Source organism: Hemicordylus capensis, chromosome 3 (genome assembly GCF_027244095.1).
Source record: "Hemicordylus capensis ecotype Gifberg chromosome 3, rHemCap1.1.pri, whole genome shotgun sequence".
NCBI classification, from domain to species: Eukaryota; Metazoa; Chordata; class Lepidosauria; order Squamata; family Cordylidae; genus Hemicordylus; species Hemicordylus capensis.
The window spans coordinates 219,732,098-219,754,762 of record NC_069659.1 but is presented as its reverse complement, the minus strand read 5'-3'; the positions used below and the strand labels follow the sequence as shown (position 1 = coordinate 219,754,762).

At 42.3% G+C, this 22,665-nt stretch overlaps 1 protein-coding gene across 1 annotated transcript in view; it reads right to left on the bottom strand.

Moving 5' to 3' along the window:
* Nucleotides 1–2,060: 2,060 nt before the first annotated feature.
* Nucleotides 2,061–22,665, bottom strand: part of GLUD1 (glutamate dehydrogenase 1) — a 43,215-nt gene continuing 22,610 nt past the window's right edge. The window contains exons 4-13 of the mRNA XM_053305254.1: nt 20,232–20,295; nt 19,030–19,124; nt 13,732–13,911; nt 11,452–11,589; nt 10,619–10,756; nt 10,406–10,486; nt 6,570–6,693; nt 5,437–5,528; nt 4,835–4,897; nt 2,061–3,627 (exon numbers count right to left, since the gene is read on the bottom strand). Of these exons, the coding sequence (XP_053161229.1) occupies nt 3,508–3,627; nt 4,835–4,897; nt 5,437–5,528; nt 6,570–6,693; nt 10,406–10,486; nt 10,619–10,756; nt 11,452–11,589; nt 13,732–13,911; nt 19,030–19,124; nt 20,232–20,295 (1,095 nt within the window). The 3' untranslated portion in view covers nt 2,061–3,507. The remainder of the gene's footprint in view (nt 3,628–4,834; nt 4,898–5,436; nt 5,529–6,569; nt 6,694–10,405; nt 10,487–10,618; nt 10,757–11,451; nt 11,590–13,731; nt 13,912–19,029; nt 19,125–20,231; nt 20,296–22,665) is intronic.

The window sequence follows — 22,665 nt, the reverse complement described above, 5'->3', positions numbered from 1 at the left end:
TTTACAAGTTCTTTGCTATCTCAAACTAGAATATTTGTTTTAATAACTAGTGGTATGCAGGTTTTAAACAGCAACATACACTTTGCAAAACTGCGTCAAGAAATTTTCATGGGGATAGTTCACATATAGACCATTAGGCAAGTAGGCTAAGGCGTGAGTGAGTCTCAAAGCGCATATGGAAGTTTGCATACATGCACACCTTAAGTGGCGCAGCAGGGGAATGCTTGACTAACAAGCAGAAGATTGCTGGTTTGAATCTCCGCTGGTACTATATCAGGCAGCAGCAATATAGGAAGATGCTGAAAGACATCGTCTCATACTGTGTGGGAAGAGGCAATGGTAAACCCCTCCCATATTCCACCAAAGAAAACCACAGGGCTCTGTGGGCGCCGGAAGTCAAAATAGACTTGATGGCACACTTTACCTTTACACCAGTAATACCACCACAAGCAGAATGCAAAATGAAACTTGGGAACTGTAACTATGAAGGGTGAGGTGCTGCTTCCCTACCCTACTAAAGAGCTTGTGTTAACATCTCACAAATGAAGATCCATTTCATGATAACCAGATAGAAACACTTTCAAGCTCTGAAGGAAGTCTGGCATCATCATCAGTCATGACAGAGATAAGAGTACTGAACCAACAAGAGAGGAGAGCTGGTCTTGTGGTAGCAAGCATGACTTGTCCCCTTAGCTAAGCAGGGTCTGCCCTGGTTGCATATGAATGGGAGACTACAAATGTGAGCACTGTAAGATATTCCCCTCAGGGGATGGAGCCACTCTGGGAAGAGCAGAAGGTTCCAAGTTCCTTCCCTGGCTTCTCCAAGATAGGGCTGAGAGAGATTCCTGCCTGCAACCTTGGAGAAACGGCTGTCAGTCTGTGTAGACAATACTGAACTAGACAGACCAATAGTCTGACCCAGTATATGGCAGCTTCATATGCTCCTAACTGTCAGTCATTGGAAGATCAGGCAGTGGTTTGAAATGGCAAGAACAGGAACTGAAGTATTAAAGAGGGTCAAGGAAGAGACTGAAGATTTCAGAAGAATGAAGCTTGAAAAACTAAAGGTCAAACTAAAGCAACTTGCCCTTTAAGAACATAAGAACAGCCCTGCTGGATCAGGCACAAGGCCCATCTAGTCCAGGATCCTGTTTCACACAGTGGCCCACCAGATGCCTTTGGGGAGCCCACAGGCAAGAGGTATGTGCATGCCCTCTCTCCTGCTGTTGCTCCCCTGCAACTGGTATTGAGAGGCATCGTGCCTCTGAGGCTGGAGGTGGCCCACAGCCACCAGATGAGTAGCCATTGATAGCCTTGTTCCCCATGAATTTGACTAAACCCCTTTTAAAGCCATCATTTATGCATACACTTAATAATTACAATAATAAGCACCATTGCAGACATCTTAAAGGCAAGCACTTTATACAATGCGCAACATAAGGAATTTGTTACCAGAAATATTAATGGTCACCAGAAGTATTGATGATCACCTGCAGAGATTTGTTTTAAACATACAAATACCATGAAGCACCAAGTGTAGGAAGGATGGGTCTTGCAGATGGTGGGACAACTTATTCCATTTCCTGGTTGTGGTTGCCTTCAGGACACACATTTACCCATTGTCAGTGTGTACACTACATCTGGACTCAGTCAATTGAAATTAATGGGACATAAGTTAGACATTACTAACTTGTCACATTGATGTGGCGCATTTTCAAGGTGCTGCCATTGCAGGAATTGTGATAGCCATGTAGATACCACCCGCAGGGAGACAGCCCTGTGCACTTCTGAAGTCACATGAGGAGGCCCCGCATACTTCATTCATTCATTTGATTTTTATACCGCCCTTCCAAAATGGCTCAGGGCGGTATACATTTGATAACCTGTCCAAGAAAAGGGCTCTTTGTAAAGTGTCTGCTCTACCTTTATTACAAGTCCAGCACATGTTTAGCCTAATAGGTTGGAATCGGCTTTGAGATGCAACTTCATTCTGTCTAGACTGGACTTTTCAGCTACCCCTCACACTAAGAAATGCTATGAAAAAACAAGAAGTCAGCATGTACGTATGGAAAGGTCAACTTTTAATAATAGCCTTTGTTACCATGTTACATCATGAGTTATAAGTAGCTAGAAAAAGAGCATGAGTTTCTGGGAAGGCTTGGGTTGGTTTTAAAAAACATTCATATTCGTTACATAAATACATCTGGCACTTTATAGGACTCCTCCAACAAAAGACCTTGTCAAAAACTTTCAAACTGTGCAATCCAATCCCACTTCAAGGTCCTCTATTAAAATTCTTTATGTTCAGAATATGCAAAACCTCCAAATGAAGGGTACAGAAAGTCAGTGAAGTCATTCACGCAATCAAAACTGTGTTCTACCTGGGTTTGGGAGCTGTGTGCACTCCCAATTTATGGTTGAGTGGAAACAAAGTAGGAGGAAAACCTAGGTAGAAGCGATTGTGTGGAAGAAAGGTAGGAGGAAAAGCTACCCAGGTTTTCTTCATACCTTGCTTCTCACAACTGAAAATCAGGAGCACACACAGCTCCCAAACCTGGGTAGAACAGAGTTTTTGATTGTGTGACTGGTCTCAGTGTATTAAGACACTACATAATGTTTATAGCAGCAGCCTGGCTCCTTGTTGCCAATGATTTCTGCTTTAATTGTTCACTGAGGCATCAGCCTCAGAAAGTAACAACTGAGAAGAGCAAGAGGCTACATAAATTCTTTGGACTATCTAAGACTATGCTCAAGTACTTAAAAAAAACACACACACACTAATTGGATATGCAGAGATGAGATTAACACACAAGAGGTCATTCCATTGGATGTCTGTACAATGATACTGCTTCAGCTTATTAGCTCCTGCAACCCATCCCTCCATGCACCTTGTAAGTGCTTAAGCTGAGGTTGAGTACATAATTGAAAGGCAGTCTTGTAACAGGAGCACAGATTATAAAAAGAAACACATTGCCTAAAGAGAACCAGGCCTATGGCTCTGCTAAGTGTAAAAATGAGAATCCTATCAAAGTATTCCCTGCAGGAGGCCCATTCTGTCTTTGATAATGCCACTGCATTGATCATCCAAGGCCTTTACTCAAAGTGCCAAAGCTAAGAGTTACATTGTTTGAAGCCAAAGTGCATGAATAGTTAGCTATTTGCTCCAACAGTACACAGCAGGTGTGATCTGAAGCTTTGCTAGGATGCTTATTGTGGCAAGACCACAGGTTCATACAGTAAAAGGTACCTTTTTAAATTTCAAGAAACAACCCCCTGGACCAAGTGCAGATGAACTGGTTATCTTTCTTCATGAAGCCCTAGATTCATGATTATTATTTTTTCATTATAAAAAAAGACTAGATTTGACTGAAACAAATGGAGAATCATATCCACTATAGTTAGGTGAGAAAAGGAAAGAGGGATTTCTGTGATTATATGTAAACTTGTGATAAGCTTTCTGAAGAGGGTATACAACAAGGTGCCAGACAGATGTGGAGGACTTCTCATTTATGTGAAGGTCAGACCAGCTTCATTGTATACCTTGAAGACTTTCTCAATTGCATTGACGTAGGCAGCTGTTCTCAGGTCCAGACCTAGATTGTACTTCATGGCAGTACGCATGATTTGCTGGAGAACAAAAAAAATTGTACTGCTGAATGCATGTTTCATGTTAATATACACACAGTATTACAAGGAACCTGACTTGGGGAAGCCACTGATACAACACTGATACAACACTGATACAACACTGATACAACACTGCTTCCACAACAATTTGGGCTTGTATTCGATTTTTACACAACAAATTCTGGTAATTTCTGTAGTGCTTTTTGAGCATTCTGTTGCAGCTGGGGAACCCAGGCCGAGAAGGAGTGGCTTGCCAAAAGCTACTTGCTGAGATAACAGCAGAGGTGAGATTCAAACTGTCCTGATCACAGCTCTGTCTCTTAGCAACTATGCGACATCAAGCTTTCTAATAAAGTTCTAAACACTTTTACAGGTTGTTCATTAACTGAATGACTTATTTTGCAACTGTGCCAAACTTTGCTTGAAATCCTTGAAGAGGCCAAGCAACTCACACCAACCAACTTCTTCGGACAGCTGTTACTACAGACAGCAATCCTGTCAAGAGGGCAGTAGCCAGAAGGGACCTCAATTTCTTCACCCTGGTTACCTGGACACCTGAAAGTCTCTGCTCCCCAGTCTCTTCCAACACCCCCTCACCAATAGCTGATTACAAGGGCGGGGGGGGGATTGCTCTTCAGTGGAAGAACAAGTTAGTTAAATAACCTGTCACTAGCACCTTCCCACTACATTTCTGTGGTAATGCATCGATGCTAGACTAACTCTAGCAAGCACAAAAGTGGAGAATGGGGGTATGTGAAGACAATCTAATGCTTCCACGTGCTTCTCTGGTTACCTCTTCAGGCATACTATGGCTACTGTATCCAGGGGGAAGTGCCTATTGGAGTGTGCCAGAGAGTGGAGTGTATTGGACTCTTGCACCATGCTCTTAAACCATGCCCATCCCCCCCCCCACACACACTCTCCACGGATATCTGTCAGCAGAGACAAATGCTGTATTCTGGGAGAGATTCTCCCCAATACCAAGAATGCAAGGTGTCCAGCTTTCTTAATAATGGGGGGGAACCCCTCCCTGGGTACCGTGCTTGTCTCTGCGCCTACAAATGCTGTATCTGTTGAGAGCTGGGTGGAGGTAGGCTATGAAGTACAATGGTGTGGGGCTTGCTGGTACATTCCAGCTGATGCTGTAACCATGTACAGCATAAAGGGCTTAAGTGTTCATATATATTCTTCTTATTGCAATACATACCCGGGCAGAACGCTCCATAGTGTAGGCCAAGCCAGAATGGACAATGTCTTTTTCAGAAGCACCCTATATTGAAGAAATTGCAAATCAGTGGTCAAACTGCAAGCAGCCTTGGGCTCAATGTTGAATTTTTAATGTCACTGTTTAGAGGGACTGAACTTCTGTATTGCTTTTTCTGGATATTCCTTTTGCTACTGGCTAGAAAAATATTAAATCCACATCAACAGAAATGCATTTAACAACTGTTTAAGTTACATCAGTCAAGCAATAACTTCTCCCAGATTTAACATAGGATGCAAGTAATTCAACATAGTTCCACTACAGAAGAATATGTTGGGAAATATACACAGTTTAGATTACAATGACACATTTTTAAATTTCAGCTCTAAAATTAGAACTATGTTTAAGTTGGAACTATAATCTACTGAAAACTGCTAACACAAAATTCTTACTCTGTCATTATGCTGCTTGGTATTTTATAGAGTCATTCTTAGTTTAGCCCAAAAGTTGTACAACTGGCTCCCACTGACTGCAGCAAACCAAACCGACCTGTGACTTTTATACTAGACACAGGATTGGACAAAATCTTAAAGGCAGCTACTTACAGATATCCTATCCTGGAATTCTGCAGTAGGCACAACTGGAATAGATCCACCATGTTTTCCAAATTTTCTCTCCAAGCTTTCCTGGACTGACACTGGAAGGGAGGGGGGGGGAGTCAGTTAAAACCTTGAACAGAGCAACACTTCTTTCCCATGAAAGATTTTTCAACAAGTGTCAGCTCTTACATTTACAGCCCAGTCTCACATATGCTTGCTTACAAGAAAGCCATACTGTGTTCAGTGAGACTCTTAGTAAGTGTGGCAACTGCACGACTTCTATACTATGCCTCTGCTTTGTGAAAGGATGTAAGGGCCAACAGCTGCACTATATTTAAGCCATGAGTCCTAAACTGCCAAGTCTTTACTCAAAATTTAACTACCTCAAGAAGAGTGCTGGCATAGCATGTTGCTTCCAGCTTCAGTATTCAAAGCCGTTCCCACAGTGTGTTCGTAGACAAGAGCAACTTGAAAGTGCACGAAAAACCTAATAGAAGGCAAGGTAGTAGAGACAGAAGTTACATAGTCTCAGCTACAGATTTCCAGCTTGTATGTCCCAGATATCTTTCTTCCTGGTTTCCCCCTAGGGGGAGGCTAGCCATAGGTAGCCTACCTCAGTTAGACAGTGTGGTTTCAATGCTAAAGCTGGGGGTTTGAGCCTCATACCAGCCATTAGGGTGAGAACCAATAGCCAATCGGTTCTCCTTTTCTGGGCAGAAGGCTTCAGGCAGGCCAGAGAAAGGCTCCTGTGTGACTCCCTGGAGGGAGCAGCTGCCAATCTATACAAACAAAACCAAGTGAGATGGACCAATGATGTAAGGCAGCTTCTCATGTTCTCACATCTGAAAATGCAGGACCACCATCTCCACAAGTCCATTTAAAGTTGAAGTCCGCCATTTAGTATTACCAGTTGCAACCTATAAGTGTGCTACTAGAGAACACTGCAGCTAGGAATGATGGGAGTTGTAGTTCAGCAACATCTGGAGGAACCCAGGTTGGGAACCACTGGTCTAGATTATGAACCAGTTTCTGGAACTAGAGAAAGCCCCATGCTTTAGTCTGCTGCTTGGTTTAGAAATTTAGTTAAATACAATTCTTCACTAAACTGGTGTAAAATATATACAACGTGTTGAACTTACTTAGCAAGTGGTAGTTTGAGTCCCTTTCATATTTAAAGGTCAAGCGTCCATAACTGACATGATTCAGGTTCTTCAACCACTCAAAATATGACACAGTCACACCACCAGCATTTAAATAAAGATCCTGCAGACACACAAGATTGAACAAGGGTTTTTTTAGCTGAAAAAAGTTAATTCAGTTTCAAAACTGCTACAGTAGTAATTGAAAAAAGGACATTTGACAGGCGGAAGATAAATGGCTAACACCACTACAGCCTTGCACTGTGTAGTATCTCTGAGATAAGTTGGTTGAGAATTCAATGAAAATGACAGCCATTACAAATGATAAATTGTAACAAACACCTGATCGGCATATCACACTTTCATGTGAGTTCTGTTGCTGGATTGACCAAAGGTAATCTGTACAGGCAAACCTTGTTACTCGTGGGGGTTCTGTTTCTCGCCAACTACTGCAAGTAATAAAACCATGAGTAATGAGGCATTGCGCCTACAGAAAACAGGGGGTTAGGTTTCTGGATTGAAAAAAGGCCCAAAACAGCAAAACATGGTGGGGGGAGCTACTGTACTGTGCTCTGCGGTGTCTCCTTGTGCCCAGCAATGCCCCCCAAGCCATGAAATGCCCCCCCAAACTGTGAAAAAATGCCTTTAAAAAAAAAAAGAAGTGAGCCCCAAAATGGCTCCTGATTACATATGCTTACAAAATGGTGGCTGGAAATGGTCCATTTCCAGCCACCAAAATGGTCCACCTCCGTGGTCACTTCCAGCCCTCTAGGAACCACAAATACATGGGTTTTAACTCTTTAGTATCTGTGGATGAGTCCACGAATAGCAAGGTTTTCCTGTATAATTAGCTTCATCTCAATTTGACAGTATTGTAAGCTAAACTGCACTGGGGTCAGTTGTGGGGTCAGGCAGAGGAAGCCAACTAATCTGGGAAGGGATAGAGTAGGGACTACAGAAATTAGAGACAACTGCCAGATCTACAAACAGTAGCACATATGCTTCTGCTTCATACTCATAAGCAAGCCAGGCATCTATCACCAGGCCCAAAGACAGATTATCAAGCAGTAAATGCAGTTATGTCAGCCTAAAGTTTTAAATTATCTTCAAAGCAATTCATCAACTGTACCACCCCTCAAAAGGGATATCCTTCCCTGCATCATTGGTGGTGGTGGTGGTGTGTGTGTGTGTGTGGGGGAAATTAAGCAATGCCCCTACACTCTCTTCCATAACCAATTTTCTACAACTGTTCTGGAGTTTACTGGGTAAACAGCATGCAATCATCTGATGGTTAATCAAGGTGCTTCTGAAAAACAAAGAAAGTTGAGCAAGGACTGGTTTGCAAGCCAGAACATTATTCATATAAGAAACATAAGAACAGCCCTGCTGGATCAGGGCCAAGGCCCATCTAGTCCAGCATCCTGTTTCGCACAGTGGCCCATCAGATGCCACCAGAAGCCACAGGCAGGAGTTGAGGGCATGCCCTCCCACCTGCTGTCACTCCCCTGCAACTGGTACTCAGAGGCATCCTGCCTTGGAGGCTGGAGGTGGCCCACAGCCCTGACTTGTAGCCGCTGATAGACCTCTCCTCCATGAATTATCCAAACTCTTCTTAAAGCCATCCAGGTTGTTGGCTGTCACCACATCTTGTGGCAGAGAATTACACAAGTTGTTTATGCGTTCTGTGAAAAAGTACTTCCGTTTCTTGGTCCTAGATTTCCCAGCAATCAATTTCATGGGATGACCCCTGGTTCTAGTGTTATGGGAGAGGGAGAAGAATCTCTCTATCCACTTTCTCCACAACATTGCATGATTTTATAGACCTCTACCATGTGTCCCCACAGTCGTCTTTTTTTAAAACTAAATAGCCCCAGGTGTTGTATCCTTGCCTCATAAGAAAGGTGCTCTAGGCCCCTGATCATCTTGGTTGCCCTCTTCTGCACCTTTTCCAGTTCTACAATGTCCTTTTTTAGATGTGGTGACTAGAATTGCATGCAGTACTTCAAGTGTGGTCGCACCATAGTTTTGTATAAGGGCATTATAATATTAGCCGTTTTATTTTCAATCCCCTTCCTATTGATCCCTAGCATGGAATTGGCCCTTTTCACAGCTGCCGCACATTGAGTCGACACTTTCAACAAGCCATCCACCATGACCCCAAGATCCCTCTCCTGGTCAGTTACCGACAGCTCATATCCCATCAGCGTGTACTTGAAGCTGGGGTTTTTCTTCCCAATGTGCATCACTTTACACTTGCCGACATTTAACTGCATTTGCCACTCTGTCATCCACTCCCCCAGTTTGGAGAGATCCTTTTGGAGCTCTTCACAATCAGTTATGGATTTCACTACCCAAAAGAGTTTGGTATCATCTGCAAATCTGGCCACCTCACTGCTTACCCCTACTTCTAGATCATTTATGAATAAATTAAAAAGCACCAGTCCCAGTACAGATCCCTGGGGGACCCCACTTCTTACTTCCCTCCATTGTGAAAACTCTCCATTTATCCCTACCCTCTGTTTCCTATCTTTCAGCCGATTAGCAATCCACACATGTACTTGTCCCCTTATCCCATGACCGCTAAGTTTCCTCAGGAGTCTTTGATGAGGAACTTTGTCAAAAGCTTTTTGGAAGTCCAGGTATACGATGTCAACTGGATCACCTTGATCCACACACTTGTTGACACTCTCAAAGAACTCCAAAAGGTTGGTGAGATAAGATTTATCTTTGCGGAAGCCATGCTGGTTCTCTCCCAGCAGGGCCTGTTCTTCTATGTGCTCAATTTTATCCTTGAGGATGCTTTCCATCAATTTGCCTGGAACTGTTGTTAAGCTAACCGGCCTGTAATTTCCCGGATCACTCCTGGATCCCTTCTTTAAAATCGGTGTTATATTTGCTACTCTCCAGTCCTCTGGTACAGAGCCCGATTGCAGGGATAAGTTATATATTTTAGCAAGGAGGTCGGCAATTTCATGTTTGAATTCTTTGAGGACTCTTGGATGGATGCCATCCGGCCCTGGCGATTTGTTAGTTTTCTATTTTTCTGGACAGTTTAGATCATCATCTCGTCACTTCTATCTGACTCAGTTCTTTAGTCTCCATCCCTAAAAAGCCTGGTTCAGGAACAGGTATATGCCCAGTATCCTCTGCCCTGAAGAGGGATACAAAAAACTCATTGAGCTTCTCTGCAACCTCCATATCCTCCTTAATAATCCCTTTCGCTCCCTCACTGTCTAATGGTCCAACTGTCTCCCTGGCAGGTTTCCTGCTTCTGATGTATTGAAAGAAGTTTTTGTTATTCCCCTGGATACTTTTGGCTAAAAGTTCTTCAAACTCTCTTTTTGCCTCCCTTATGGTCACCTTGCATTTCTTTTGCCAGAGTTTGTGTTCCTTTCTGTTCTCTTCATTTGGACAGGCCTTACAATTTTGGAAGGCCTGCTACCTTCCTTAAAAAACATTTGTTTTTTAAACATGGTGCTTCCCTCCCACCCCACCTCCATTCTCAAGGACTGCCTGATGCAGTTTTATGTTTCCATATATTCGTCTTGCCCATTAAGGCAAGATTTTCTGCAGAAGTAGCTTGGTACATAAAGCTATGATGTATGTCTTTACACCAGACTTTGTTTTGTATTCCCTGAACAGTCCAGCTTAATTAAAATAACTGAACATTTTGCCACTGACTTCAATAGGTACTGGATACTGTAATTGCAGATCAGATTTTCAACTTAAGAAAACCTGTCCTATAACTAGTATTTTTACTGAAAATCTTTGGCATGATGTGAAGGGGGATGCAAATGCTTTTATAAGTTTTTAGAGTGGACCTAAGATAAACTTACTGGGATAACCATGATATTGCGTTCCAAGAAGATTCTATCTGCTTCAGGTGTTGTCGGTCCATTAGCACCTTCAGCAATTATCTAGAAGGAAAATCAGAATACCATAGCTTAGCATAAAGAGCATACAATCACATAATTAACCTGCATAAACAGGAGAGAATTCATAACTTCTCGTCCCAATATCATGCATTTAAGTTTGTACGTTCCTCTTACTTTTGCTTTGACCTTGCTGGCATTGGCCTTTGTTAGCTGTTTTTCACTGGCAGCTGGGATGAGGATGTCACAGTCTGCTTCAAGGATGTGGCAGTCAAGGGGTTGTGACTTTGGGTAGGTGAGAATTGATCCATGTTGCTGTTTTGACATAAGAGCAAAGTTAAGGTCTCATTTCAAGGCCTACTGTTTTACAACAGACATTTCAAGTTAACTGCTTTTATGTCCCTATGCTTGGATTGCATATTCGTTGAACACTACACTCAGGAGCTACAATTACTGCCACAGTTGTCTGAGTCTATGAACATTGTAACTAAATTTTACAGGCATGTGATGAAGCCCAGATATTCTGATTTCTTCTCCCCCCCCCCACTCCAATCTTCTTAGAAGAGCTGGGAATGTACCAACATTAGGGCTACAGGCTATCCTTTTAATATAAAAAAGTATTAATCCCACTATTTGATATAGTTATTGTTTCTAAAGGTCTTGTTTTCCAAATCAAAGACTCTATTCTAATAGGAAGACAGAATTCTATCAAGTTAATAACCAAGTGTCTCTTGCATGAATACATGCCAGTCATAAAAAAACAGTTTTCTTAAAGCATTTTAAGAGTATTTACAGGGTATATCCTAAGATTTATATAGAATCATTCCCTATCAGCAATTAGTGCAGTACATTAGCATCAGCCAATCTAGCCAAGACTCATTTACAATGCAGAACCGAGTTTTAGTTTTATTAATAGTTAAAATTCCCCACTCCAACATCCTCTCTACTAGCAAACTTTTATCCAACTCGACTGTGCAATTATGCAACAAAGAGTGTTGCTTTTGCTGTACCAGTTTGTAATCTTCCAGTTCCTTTGGATCAAGTCCATCAGGATTCCAGATAGCACCATCCTTTTCTCCAATGGCAACACATTTTGCACCATAACGATGAAGATACCTCATAGAATGCAAACCCACATTGCCAAATCCCTTTTTTAAAAAGAGAAGAATTAGGTTAACAGACTGCAAAACCACCCAAAGAGTAAACCACACAGATTAATACTCTTACCAGTTACAAGATGCAACCTTATGGAATGCCCTGTAGTGTCAATAGCATAGAATCTCACTTAGAGCAACGTTAGTCTCAGAGAATGCTGCAATATTTCACTATCACCAGCCTCCAATTACAGCAACTTATTTTTTGGAAGAATTTTACTAAAGCAATTTATCTTTTGACTCCCTACCCTGCAATGGTTTGGAACACAGACATCCAACTGTAAGCTGGAGTAGGGCTAGATCTTCCCTGGCTAAGCTGTGCTCACCCTGTTCCTGGCATCACCACAGTGATGTTGTTGCCAGATTGGCTCTTGGTCCTGCTTCCATAAGAGGATCAGGAGCCAGAGCCCTCACTGGTTTGAAAGATTATGCAACGACTCCAATTATACAGAGAAGTGGCAAGGCATTTCCCAAAAGATAAAGACTAGTGTAGAATTGGAAACAGGATTGAACTCAGGAGGAAGACTGGATTTTAAGACTGTTGATGTTACAATTTTATATTGTTTTTAAGCTTAATCCTAGACATTTCCACCAAAGTATCTGGTACAGAAAGTCACACAAATGCAATGATCTGTACATTCCATCCTAAGGAATGATGTTGTAGTTGTATGTCTATCATGTTCACAGATCAGCACAACTATGTACTATTTCAGTGAACCTTAACAATCCATTTCCCCCCCTCTGTTTTTGACTGCTTCTATTACTGTATTTTATTGTTTGCATTGTTGGTTGTTTACGTTTCATTTTTGTGCATGTTAATGCTTTTTAATCTGGTGAACGACCTTGGGATAACACTTATAAAAGTTCATTGTTTTAAGTTTGGTCACAGATCCAACCCATTCCAGCTCTGCCAATGCAAGCATTCCCGAGTGCTAGTGTTGGCATCCTTTTGTTTTTACACAGGTCAGCACCTCTCAGTTCCCTGATTAACTGAATAAAAGCAACAACTTGTAGGCACTCTCCTCATTAATAAAATTTTAGAAGTGGCAGTCAATGGTGACAGTTTAAATTTTTGACACTACACCAGATTGATAAAGCATACCAAACAATCCAGATTCTGGGTTTAAGTCTTGAACAAGATTCAAAATTATCTCAAACCGACAGTAATTATCAGACGTACACTTCCCATTGCAGACTGCTGTCAGCCCTATGCAGATGAAATAGCACCAGTGCATGATGGGATGAAGGTTATACAGCTGGGCCTCTATACTAACATGATGCCCAATGCACAGTCAGGCAGAACTGGTGGCAAGGCCAGCCCAATCCTGATCTCCCCTGCACTGTGCACACGTGCTAAATGAGCTCTGTAAGGCTTTCCTAAATGCCTATGTCAAATGAGTTAAGTTATTGCAATAGCCCACTAGAGCCATATTATAAATGGCAGACATCCTAACAAAGCATGCATGCTTCCAACAACTGGAAGGATGCAATGAGAGCCTCTGTGCTGCTCAGTTGAGTTCTGAATGATGAGTGCAAATATTTTGGAGAGCTCTTCAATGCTCCAACTTTTACCAAACTGCTCTGTAAAAGTAAACACATCCCTTAAGGTAAGGACATGTTTCTGCTTAGGAGAGCACTCCAAAGTATTAGTGCTCTAGTGCAACTGCACTCATAATTTAGAATCCAACTGAGTAGTGTGGAGGCTCTCAGTGTATCCTTGCAGTTGCATGCACACTTTACTAGGATGTCAAACACTGAATATGCACAGTCACTGCATTTCTGTAACCCGTGCAGACCAGTATTTTAAATATCACGCAACTCAGGTCAGATGTGTTTAAATGTAGGATTGCACCAAAAGAAAAATTCATTAGGGCACTAGGAGTGTGTGTAAAGCAGCTTCTGTTTTAAAGAATCACCTGAACACTTGGCTGCCATGTATGGCTAAAAATCTAAGCACAAGCAATAGCTAACTTGACACTACTGCGTGTTAAGAGTTGAAATGATTTTTTCTTTTGTTGGCTGAAAGATATTAAAGTTAGAAATAAAGAAGTCAATATATTTCCTATGCTTTATCAGTAAAGCTTAGAAATTATTCCAGATTTCCCCCCCATGTGATTCACTGTTCCAAACAAGTACCTGGATAGCAAATGTCTTATCCCCAAACCCTGGCGTCATTCCCAAGAGACTCATATATGATGCTTCATTAATGAAGTTCTCAATCCCATGGAAGACACCACGTCCTGTGGCAGAGATACGTCCATGGATACCACCTTGGCTGATTGGCTTGCCAGTGACACAGGCATGAGCATTAATATCCTGTAAGATAATGAAGAAAGCTTAGTTTGATTTTTCAATGGAAAAAGCATTTTAAAAAATTCTAGATTTTGCTAATGATTCCTCTTAATGAGCTATAGTTCCAACTAAAAATAAGTTGACAGTTACTCCCCCATCCCCCAAACCAGTTCAGTTTACTATAGAACCTTATTTCTGATAATTTAAAGGCATTTACATGGCACAGAACTTCATGGAGAATGTAACTGCCAGTGAAGAGAGTCACTAAACTATTTCAGTCTTCAAACTAACTTGACATTTCTCAAGTCAGTTTTTACATCAAGGTACACTCCTACTGAGGGTGCAATGGTGGGTGGATTAAGTCCACAACTTGATTTCTTGATAAGAAATGACAAACAAGAGATGCCTGTACAGGAATACACAAAGTGCTCAATGGTTCACATACAGGTGAAACTCGGAAAATTAGAATATCGTGCAAAAGTCCATTAATTACAGTAATGCAGATTAAAAGGTGAAACTGATATATGAGACAGACGCATTACATGCAAAGCAAGATAAGTCAAGCCTTAATTTGTTATAATTGTGATGATCATGGCGTACAGCTCATGAAAACCCCAAATCCACAATCTCAGAAAATTAGAATATTACATGGAACCAATAAGACAAGGATTGAAGAATAGAACAATATCGGACCTCTGAAAAGTATACAGTGTACTGTGCTTGATTGGCCAGCAAACTCGCCTGACCTGACCCCATAGAGAATCTATGGGGCATTGCCAAGAGAAGGATGAGAGACATGAGACCAAACAATGCAGAATTGCTGAAGGCCGCTAATGAAGCATCCTGGTCTTCCATAATACCTCATCAGTGCCACAGGCTGATAGCATCCATGCCACACCGCATTGAGGCAGTAATTGCTGCAAAAGGGGCCCAAACCAAGTACTGAATACATATGCATGCTTATACTTTTCAGAGGTCCGATATTGTTCTACTCTACAATCCTTGTCTTCTTGGTTCCATGTAATATTCTAATTTTCTGGGATTGTGGATTTGGGGTTTTCATGAGCTGTACGCCATGATCATCACAATTATAACAAATCAAGGCTTGACTTATCTTGCTTTGCATGTAATGCATCTGTCTCATATATCAGTTTCACCTTTTAATTTGCATTACTGAAATTAATGGACTTTTGCATGATATTCTAATTTTCCGAGTTTCACCTGTATGCCACTTACTCCAAAGATAATCATATCAAGTGTAACCTTAGTTCATTCAGTGTTTTATGTTGTAAACGAAAGTCTCCATTTTAGTCATTCATTCATTCATTTAATGTATATACTGCCTGACTCTGAAGGTTCTATTATATTTCTCTCTTGCTCTTTCCCTCCCTCTCTCTAAGGTGTACCGTGGCTAATCCTGTGTGTGCAGAAGCACCTAAATGGGCAGTGGGGATTCCATATGCAGATAGGGAGGAGCCTATGAGAGCAGAAGCACCATGGTGATTGGGCAGTGGGGATTCCATATACAGATAAGGAGGAGGAGCCTATGGCACTATTGGGCAGTGGGGATTCCATATGCAGATAGGGAGGAGCTTGTGATGGTTAAGTCGGAAGATGTAAATAGATAGATAGATAGTGGGCAGGGATCTGCGAAGAGGGGGTCGTGAGGGAGGAAAGAGTCCCTTCAGGAGAAGGAGGCTGCCATTTTGTGAATTAGACGAGGAAACAAAATGAACAAGATCTGTTAACTCAAGAAGGGAGAGAGAGAGAGAGAGAGAGAGAAGAAGAAGGAGAAGAAAGGAGGAAGGGCGAGGGACGGGCCTGAGCCTGTCAGCAGCCTGAGGGAAACAAGCGGCCACAGCAGGGGCAGCAGCGAGGAAGGGCCCGGTCAACCACTGCTGCTGCTCCTGTGGAGAGGAGCAGGAACAGGGCTCGGGTGAGAGTGAGGAGGTCTCTTGGGATATGGAGCTACAGCTTGGCCAATAGGCATCAGAAACACTGCAGCTGCACCCAAGAGGGGTGAGGGAGTGGAAGCAATGGGAGGGAGGAGCAGGAGTGCGGCTCAAGTGAGGGTGGAGAGATCTCTGAGGTGAGGGGGCTGTGGCAGGGGGTGAGTGGAGCAATCAAGTACTAGAGTGCAGATGCTCTGCGCAGGTTAAGCTAGCTTCAAGTTACAGAAATATTTTTGTACTTAGTGCACCTTCGAATTCAAGATGTGAAAATGATCTCTAGTTTAGATCACTTTAGAAAAAACGATTAGACAAATCTACGAAAGGCAAGTCTATCAGTCATCACTGGCCAAAGGAAACATCCATGTACAGAGGTACTACACCTATTAATTCCAGCACGTGGTATTCAAAAATGAGATAGCCATCGCCTTCATGCCCCATTTGTAAGCATCCAAGATCTTCTGGCTGGTAGCTACTGCAAGCCAAATGTTGGACTATATGGATCTTGATCTGGTAAGATAGTTCTTCTGTTTCCTGAGCTGCACAGATGCCATTTATTCAAAGTCACAATGCTATGATGCTCCAGAAGCATTTGAAATGCAGAGGTCATGTGATGGCATTACTATGATGAGGACTATGATGGGCTGTTCCTCACACAAGAGTACAAATTCCTCTCAGAAGCAACCATGGCATACCACCTGGTCTTTGCACCTCAAATGGTATAAGAAGCTGCCTGAGACATCTTGTATCAGCCATACTGACTGCTTAGTTAATGGAACTGGCCCACAGTTCACTCATGATCCAACATTTTACAATGTGTGAATCTAGATTTACTAACTGCTTCAAGCTTAGCTTCAAACAAGCTTATATGAGAATTTAAGCAATCCCAATTAACCATGCTTAAAATATCATCCACTCTGAATGGCTTGTGTGCTTTGCCACTAATACATAAGAGGATTTTAAGCCTCTAAGCAGTCTACAGCTAAAAAACTGTTTAATAACTTTTAAAATAATCTGGCAACAAGAATGTGAAGCTAATACAATTATTTGCAAATGATCTGTACAATCTTTCAGCTTGTTAAACGCCTTGGCAGATACAGCCTATGTATAACAAGGTTACTACTCTAGTTATATGCAGATTGCTCCTTTCCTGCCGTTTCTCTTGTTCAGCCTCTTGACTTATTCCCATGAAACAGCCAAGTCTTGTTTTGCTGCTCCCTCAGCAAAACTGACCCAGAGAGGCTTGTTTCTAGTTCTGCAAACATATCCTGTACACAAAGTGTAAACTATATATTACTAGAAACATGGAACTGCAGCCAAAAAAGGCAGTATTGTGCCAAGTGTGCCCTCCCCTGCTCAATTTGCAACTAAGGGCCCACATCTGCATGTTTTAGAAAAAGAGTAAACAGAAAGCTGCTTTAACAAATGATCTCATTTGTTTTTTGTCAGAAACACATTGTTACAAATCCCTATCTGAATCCATACTATACTGCACTAATTCTTATTTGCTGCAAGCTTCTGGACCTCACAGAAGTCTCAAAAGTGCATGGGCATGCAAAGGACAGTACATGCAGACCTAAGATCTGGCTTAGATATAAAAGGGTTATAGCACACAGTTGCTCCGAGATCTTAACTTCCTTCTGCCCAAGTCTAATTTGCTTACAGTTCAACTTTCCTTCTCCACTTAATGCTCTGAACTTGAAAAGCTTGCAGCAAAAATGATAAGTTGACCAAGAAACAGATTTGTCTGCTCTGGGTCAGATTGCCCATAAACATGTAAATGCACCCGGGGTGTGTGGGGGAGACCTCTTAAAATAGTGCCTTGAGTTGAAAGAGGGAAAGAATGTTGCACAAAAGCATTGGCTTAGTGACCTGAATACTAAGGAATTTGCTGTAATAGAATTTACTTGCTACTGCAACATGCTTATAGATCAAGAAAATTTCTAATTCTCAATCTCATTGTTTTGTACTCCACACAAGAACTTAGGCAAACCTTTCTTTGCAACCCAAGCTGATTTGTGATTTGGGTTTGAATTTAATATAACAGGCCTTGATAGAGGGTGTACAATCCCAGTGAAAAAGTTGTCCAGGAAGTGGTTTCCATGGCCACTCTGAACAAAGTGCTTACTTAGGGCAATCTAGCCAAAAGAGCTGTGGAATTATTCAGAAGTTTTCCCATGCATGAATAATTAAGAATTCTCAAAGGTTAGCTTGCTGAATCCTAAAGCAAAACACTGCCTACTGCTGTGGTAAACCCTGACAGGAAACTTAGCTTTGCCAAGAAACAAGAAATCTTTAATATTTACAGCCTGCTGTTTAGAGATGAGCAAGTGTTAAATGGAAATAGGCAACAAGAACAGTTCTGAAGAGCATAAACATGATTGTTTTTCTACTTAGTGATAGAGGTCCAACACCAATGACGACACATATAAGGTGTGTGATATATAAAATGTGTGTATTCACAGACGTGTATATATTTCATTACACATTCAAAGTCACCCTTTTTACTGGCTTGAACCATTGATCATCCACTCCCACTGGCAGCGACTCTCTGAGGTATCAGGCACATACATATTCTTAGCTCCTAGATTGTGGCTTGTGTGTAAGACACTATGTAAATGCATCAAGCAGCTTTCATCAGTTTTGTGAATTCCAAACTAAGGCAGAAAGCCCAGCCACATTTATGTTTTAGGTCTACCAAATACAATGGAACTTACACTACTTCCAAGAACACATGCTTGGGCTACACATTGGGCTACATCCCTGTTAAAATGTGACCCACGTCTGTGTATTGCATGTGTTTAAAGAACTTATTACAGTGGTACTAAGCCCTGTTAAGTGGGCAAAGAGGCACATTTTAAAGTGATATCTTATTTAGCAGGGGAAGAGCAACTATTCCCATTCAACCAAAGCATAATGTCCTTCCCAATGGCTTATCTGCTGGTATCCTTCTTGTGTCTTTTTAAAAGAAAAATTGCGAGCTCCCTTTAAGACAAGGAATCAACTCATCATTTTGATAGGAAAACCATTTTGAGAACTTACTTGTTGAAAAGCACAATCTAAATGAAGAATACCACCACCCACTAATGGGGGGGGTACTAAACTTATGGAACTAGTAAGTTTTGCACAATCAACAGAATGTGTTTGCTAGATTTTCCCTAGGCTAATCATGTGCCTTTCACTCAAAACTTACATAGTGTCCTATGGTATTGGCATAGGTGTCTGCAATCCAGGACATCTCCCTCTCACCTGTGCTCATGTCAGGAGCTGGAACATCAACACCTGGCCCTGTGGGTAAGATTAAGGCTATTAACACAATGCAAATGCCAGGTTATTTTCATATATAGTTGCTGAAGTTTGCTTATCTGCAAAGCTCTCATTTAAGAAGCACCATGGTTATCAGACCACTATTTATAGCAATAGCACTTACATTTATATACTGCTTTATAGCCGGAGCTCTCTAAGCGGTTTACAATGATTTAGCATATTGCCCCAACATTCTGGGTACTCATTTTACCAACCTCGGAAGGATGGAAGGCTGAGTCAACCTTGAGCTCCTGGTCAGGATCAAACTTGTAACCTTCTGGTTACAGGGTGGCAGTTTTACCACTGCGCCACCAGGGGCTCTTTGTGTCTGATCTTTGATTGTTATGAATGACTTGAGATCACTATTTTGCAAACTGTTGTACTAGTACTTTACAAGCCATTAAGTTTTCATATTATATGATCTCGATGCTCGAGATGTTTTTGAATTTATTTTTTATAGTTGTAAACTGCCTTTCGCCAATGGCCCCAAAGTGTTCTATGGTAAGATAGCTTAAGGGAGACTCTAGTCAATCCCCTGCTCAGCTATGAAGTAGATCAGGTTATCATTGGCAAGTCATTTGTTCTGTCCTCACTTAAGTTGTAAACTAATACCTAAACTGTATGAGATCTGGCACAGTCAAATGTGGAACAAAATTGGAACAAAAAGTTTCAGCATCATATTTAATAATATTTGCTTTCTTCTGTGATGCTTAGGACCATTAAATTTTGAAGGTTTTTATTTCTGTATCTGTTCTCAGTGCCATTGTTCTTTGGCATTAATATAGATATGCAAGAAGCTAAACAAAAGGAGCACAGCCCAAACACAGGCTCATCACCTCTAGTGTAACAAGTGCACCTCTAATGTAACAGAGAGATTATAAAGCATCCTGGTGCTTCTGTATATGCAGAGGTCATATATATGTATATGCAGAGGTCATATATATAATGATTAAGTATTGCTCATGAGATACTCAGGGCATGTAAAGCAACTGCTGCAACTCTTTTGGAGAGACAAAAGCAGAACATGTAGTTACCATCTTTCCCACAACCGGTATCAAAATATATCCCCAAAACTGATATATTACATACCAATAAAACCCTTTTTTGCTAGTTCCATGGTAAACCGTCTTGTGATTTTTTCCAATTCATTATCCTATAACACACACACAGACATTTTTAGGCCACAAGTCACTAGATACCCATCGTCAATACCACCTATTAACATTATTCACAACACAAGTGCATTTCCATCCCATCCGCTTCTTACTTCTTACTAGCAGTCAGTGCAGCGACCATGTTGCCCCTATGCGGCAATATCAGTAAGTAAGTGGAAGGAAAAGGGGCAGCATTACTAGGTTTATGTATGCTCTATATTCCCCTAAGATGTAAATTTATCAATCAGTATTCAGGACCAAGTGGCTCTTGGAAAAGCTCTATAGCACGTTCTTTTTTCAGCATGGTCTCTGGAAATATTTGAAATTGCACAGAGGACTACCGGTGGTCTGTAATCCACAGTTTACCACCACAGACCCTGGAACTAAAATGTGTTGGAGTGTGCTCAGTCTCCTTTTATCTGGAGTGAGCACACAAGGGGAAAACTCTGGCACCATGGCCTTCCCAAAGTCATCCTGCCTAGCTGCTTCAGGGAAGGCACTGCAAGTGAACTGTAGAGAACTACAGGATACAGTGATGGCCTCTAGAGTCATCCTGCTCAGTGACTTAAGGTTACCTGATGAGCTATCCATTTACCGTGTTTTCTGGTAGAAAGGCCGCATTGGCATAAATGCCACATAGTGAAAAATGGCTGGAAATCCTAAAAACCACATCAGAAACGCTACACTGGCGAAAAGGTCACAGTTAAAGCACCAAGTACACACACACACCCTTTCCATTGTACTCTACATGTGGGCATTTTGGCCCCTTGCTCCCCCCACCCCGAAGGTGTTAGTTTGGGCGGGGGTGACCAGGTTGGGCCCATAGTGAGGCCATGGCCATATTACGCAGCCAGAGGAGGTGCACGGTGAGGTACCTTTAAGTGGAAATTAGAAGGTGCTTATCTCCCTGTATTGCCAGCCCTGAAAGCTCTTCCCAGCAGCAGCGGATCGGCTCCACTGCTTCTGGGAAAAGCTGTTCTTCCAAGCAGTGTGCGCCCCAGCTGAATGGTGGAGCTGATCCTCCGCCACTGTTGAGAAGAGCTTTCAGAGCTGGCAAAATAGCCAGGTAAGCACCTTCTAATTTAAAGGTGCCTCTTGCTGCCCGCTGCGGTGCCTACACTGGCCACTAAACACAGCCATGGCCTTGCCGCAGGCCCAACCTGACCACCCCTGCCCAAGCAAACACCTTCGGGTGGGGGAGAGAGCAAGGGGCCAAAATGCCCCTACGCGGAGCACAAACAGTGCTCCATGGGAAATGGAAGGGGGAGAAGCATGTAAAACCAGGGCCAGGAAAGCCCAACTGCACTGTCGCCTCTCCTCCTCCGTTCCTTCCAGGTCCTCTCGACCACATGGAGTCTCTTGTTGGTCAGAGGGTTCTGCTGTGCTGCCGCACCTCCTTCCCTCGCCCCTTAGTTCTGGAGTAAACACCGCTTCGATGTAAAAGCCACAGGCGCCTTAAAGTAACTTTTAAAAACTTCTGCACCACGGCCTTTCTAACAGATGATACGGTACAAAAATGTATTCCTAACTCTCAGCATGTTCTCATGGAAGTAGGCTTATTGAAAATATGCTGGATGGTCATAGAATCTATGATTGCTACTTTGGTAATGTGTGATTTTTCAACGTTTTTTGAAGCAATGGTCATTGTGGGTATACTTGTCTCAGTCTCCATCTTATTAATGTTTTTAGATAAAGCTTCCAAAACCTCCATAAGCTTATACTGGGCCAAGCAGTGAGGCATATTTCCATCAATAGCAAACAGAGATCGAGGAATCCCTGAACATTCATACAGGCTTAAGTTTGGTTTAATATCTATGTCTAGCCTAGATCAGGTGGCTATAAGTAATCTTGATAACAGTGACATATTTGATTTCATGCGACAGATCTTCCTTTCAAAGCAATGTGGATTATTTATTTAGCCACTGATTTGCATCTTTTAAGTTTAATTTTCTTCATTGGAGCCCAGATTTTTGTTGCTGGTCTGAACTAGGCTTGAGCCCGAAATGTTTCGGAGGCCATTATAGAGGCCTCCGTTACGTTTCGGCCACTGGGGCAGTTTCGGCTTCTGGAGGCAGCAGGGTGGGTGCACTTACCCCTTCCAGCACATTTCCCCCACTGGAAGTACCGGGTGCCTGTCACGCCTGTGCGCGGCAGATGGGCACGTGCGCACATGTGACGGGCGCACTCGTGCCCGGTACTTCTGGCTGATGAGGGCAACAGGGAGGTACACTGCCGCCCCGAGGGGCTTTGATACAACGGAGCGCCGGTGGGGGAAATGTGGTGGGCGGGGTAAGTGCACCCTCCCTCACCCTAACTTTGCAAAGAGGCACCTTTTAATGTAGTGATTCTCTTTATTTAGCAGGGGGAGA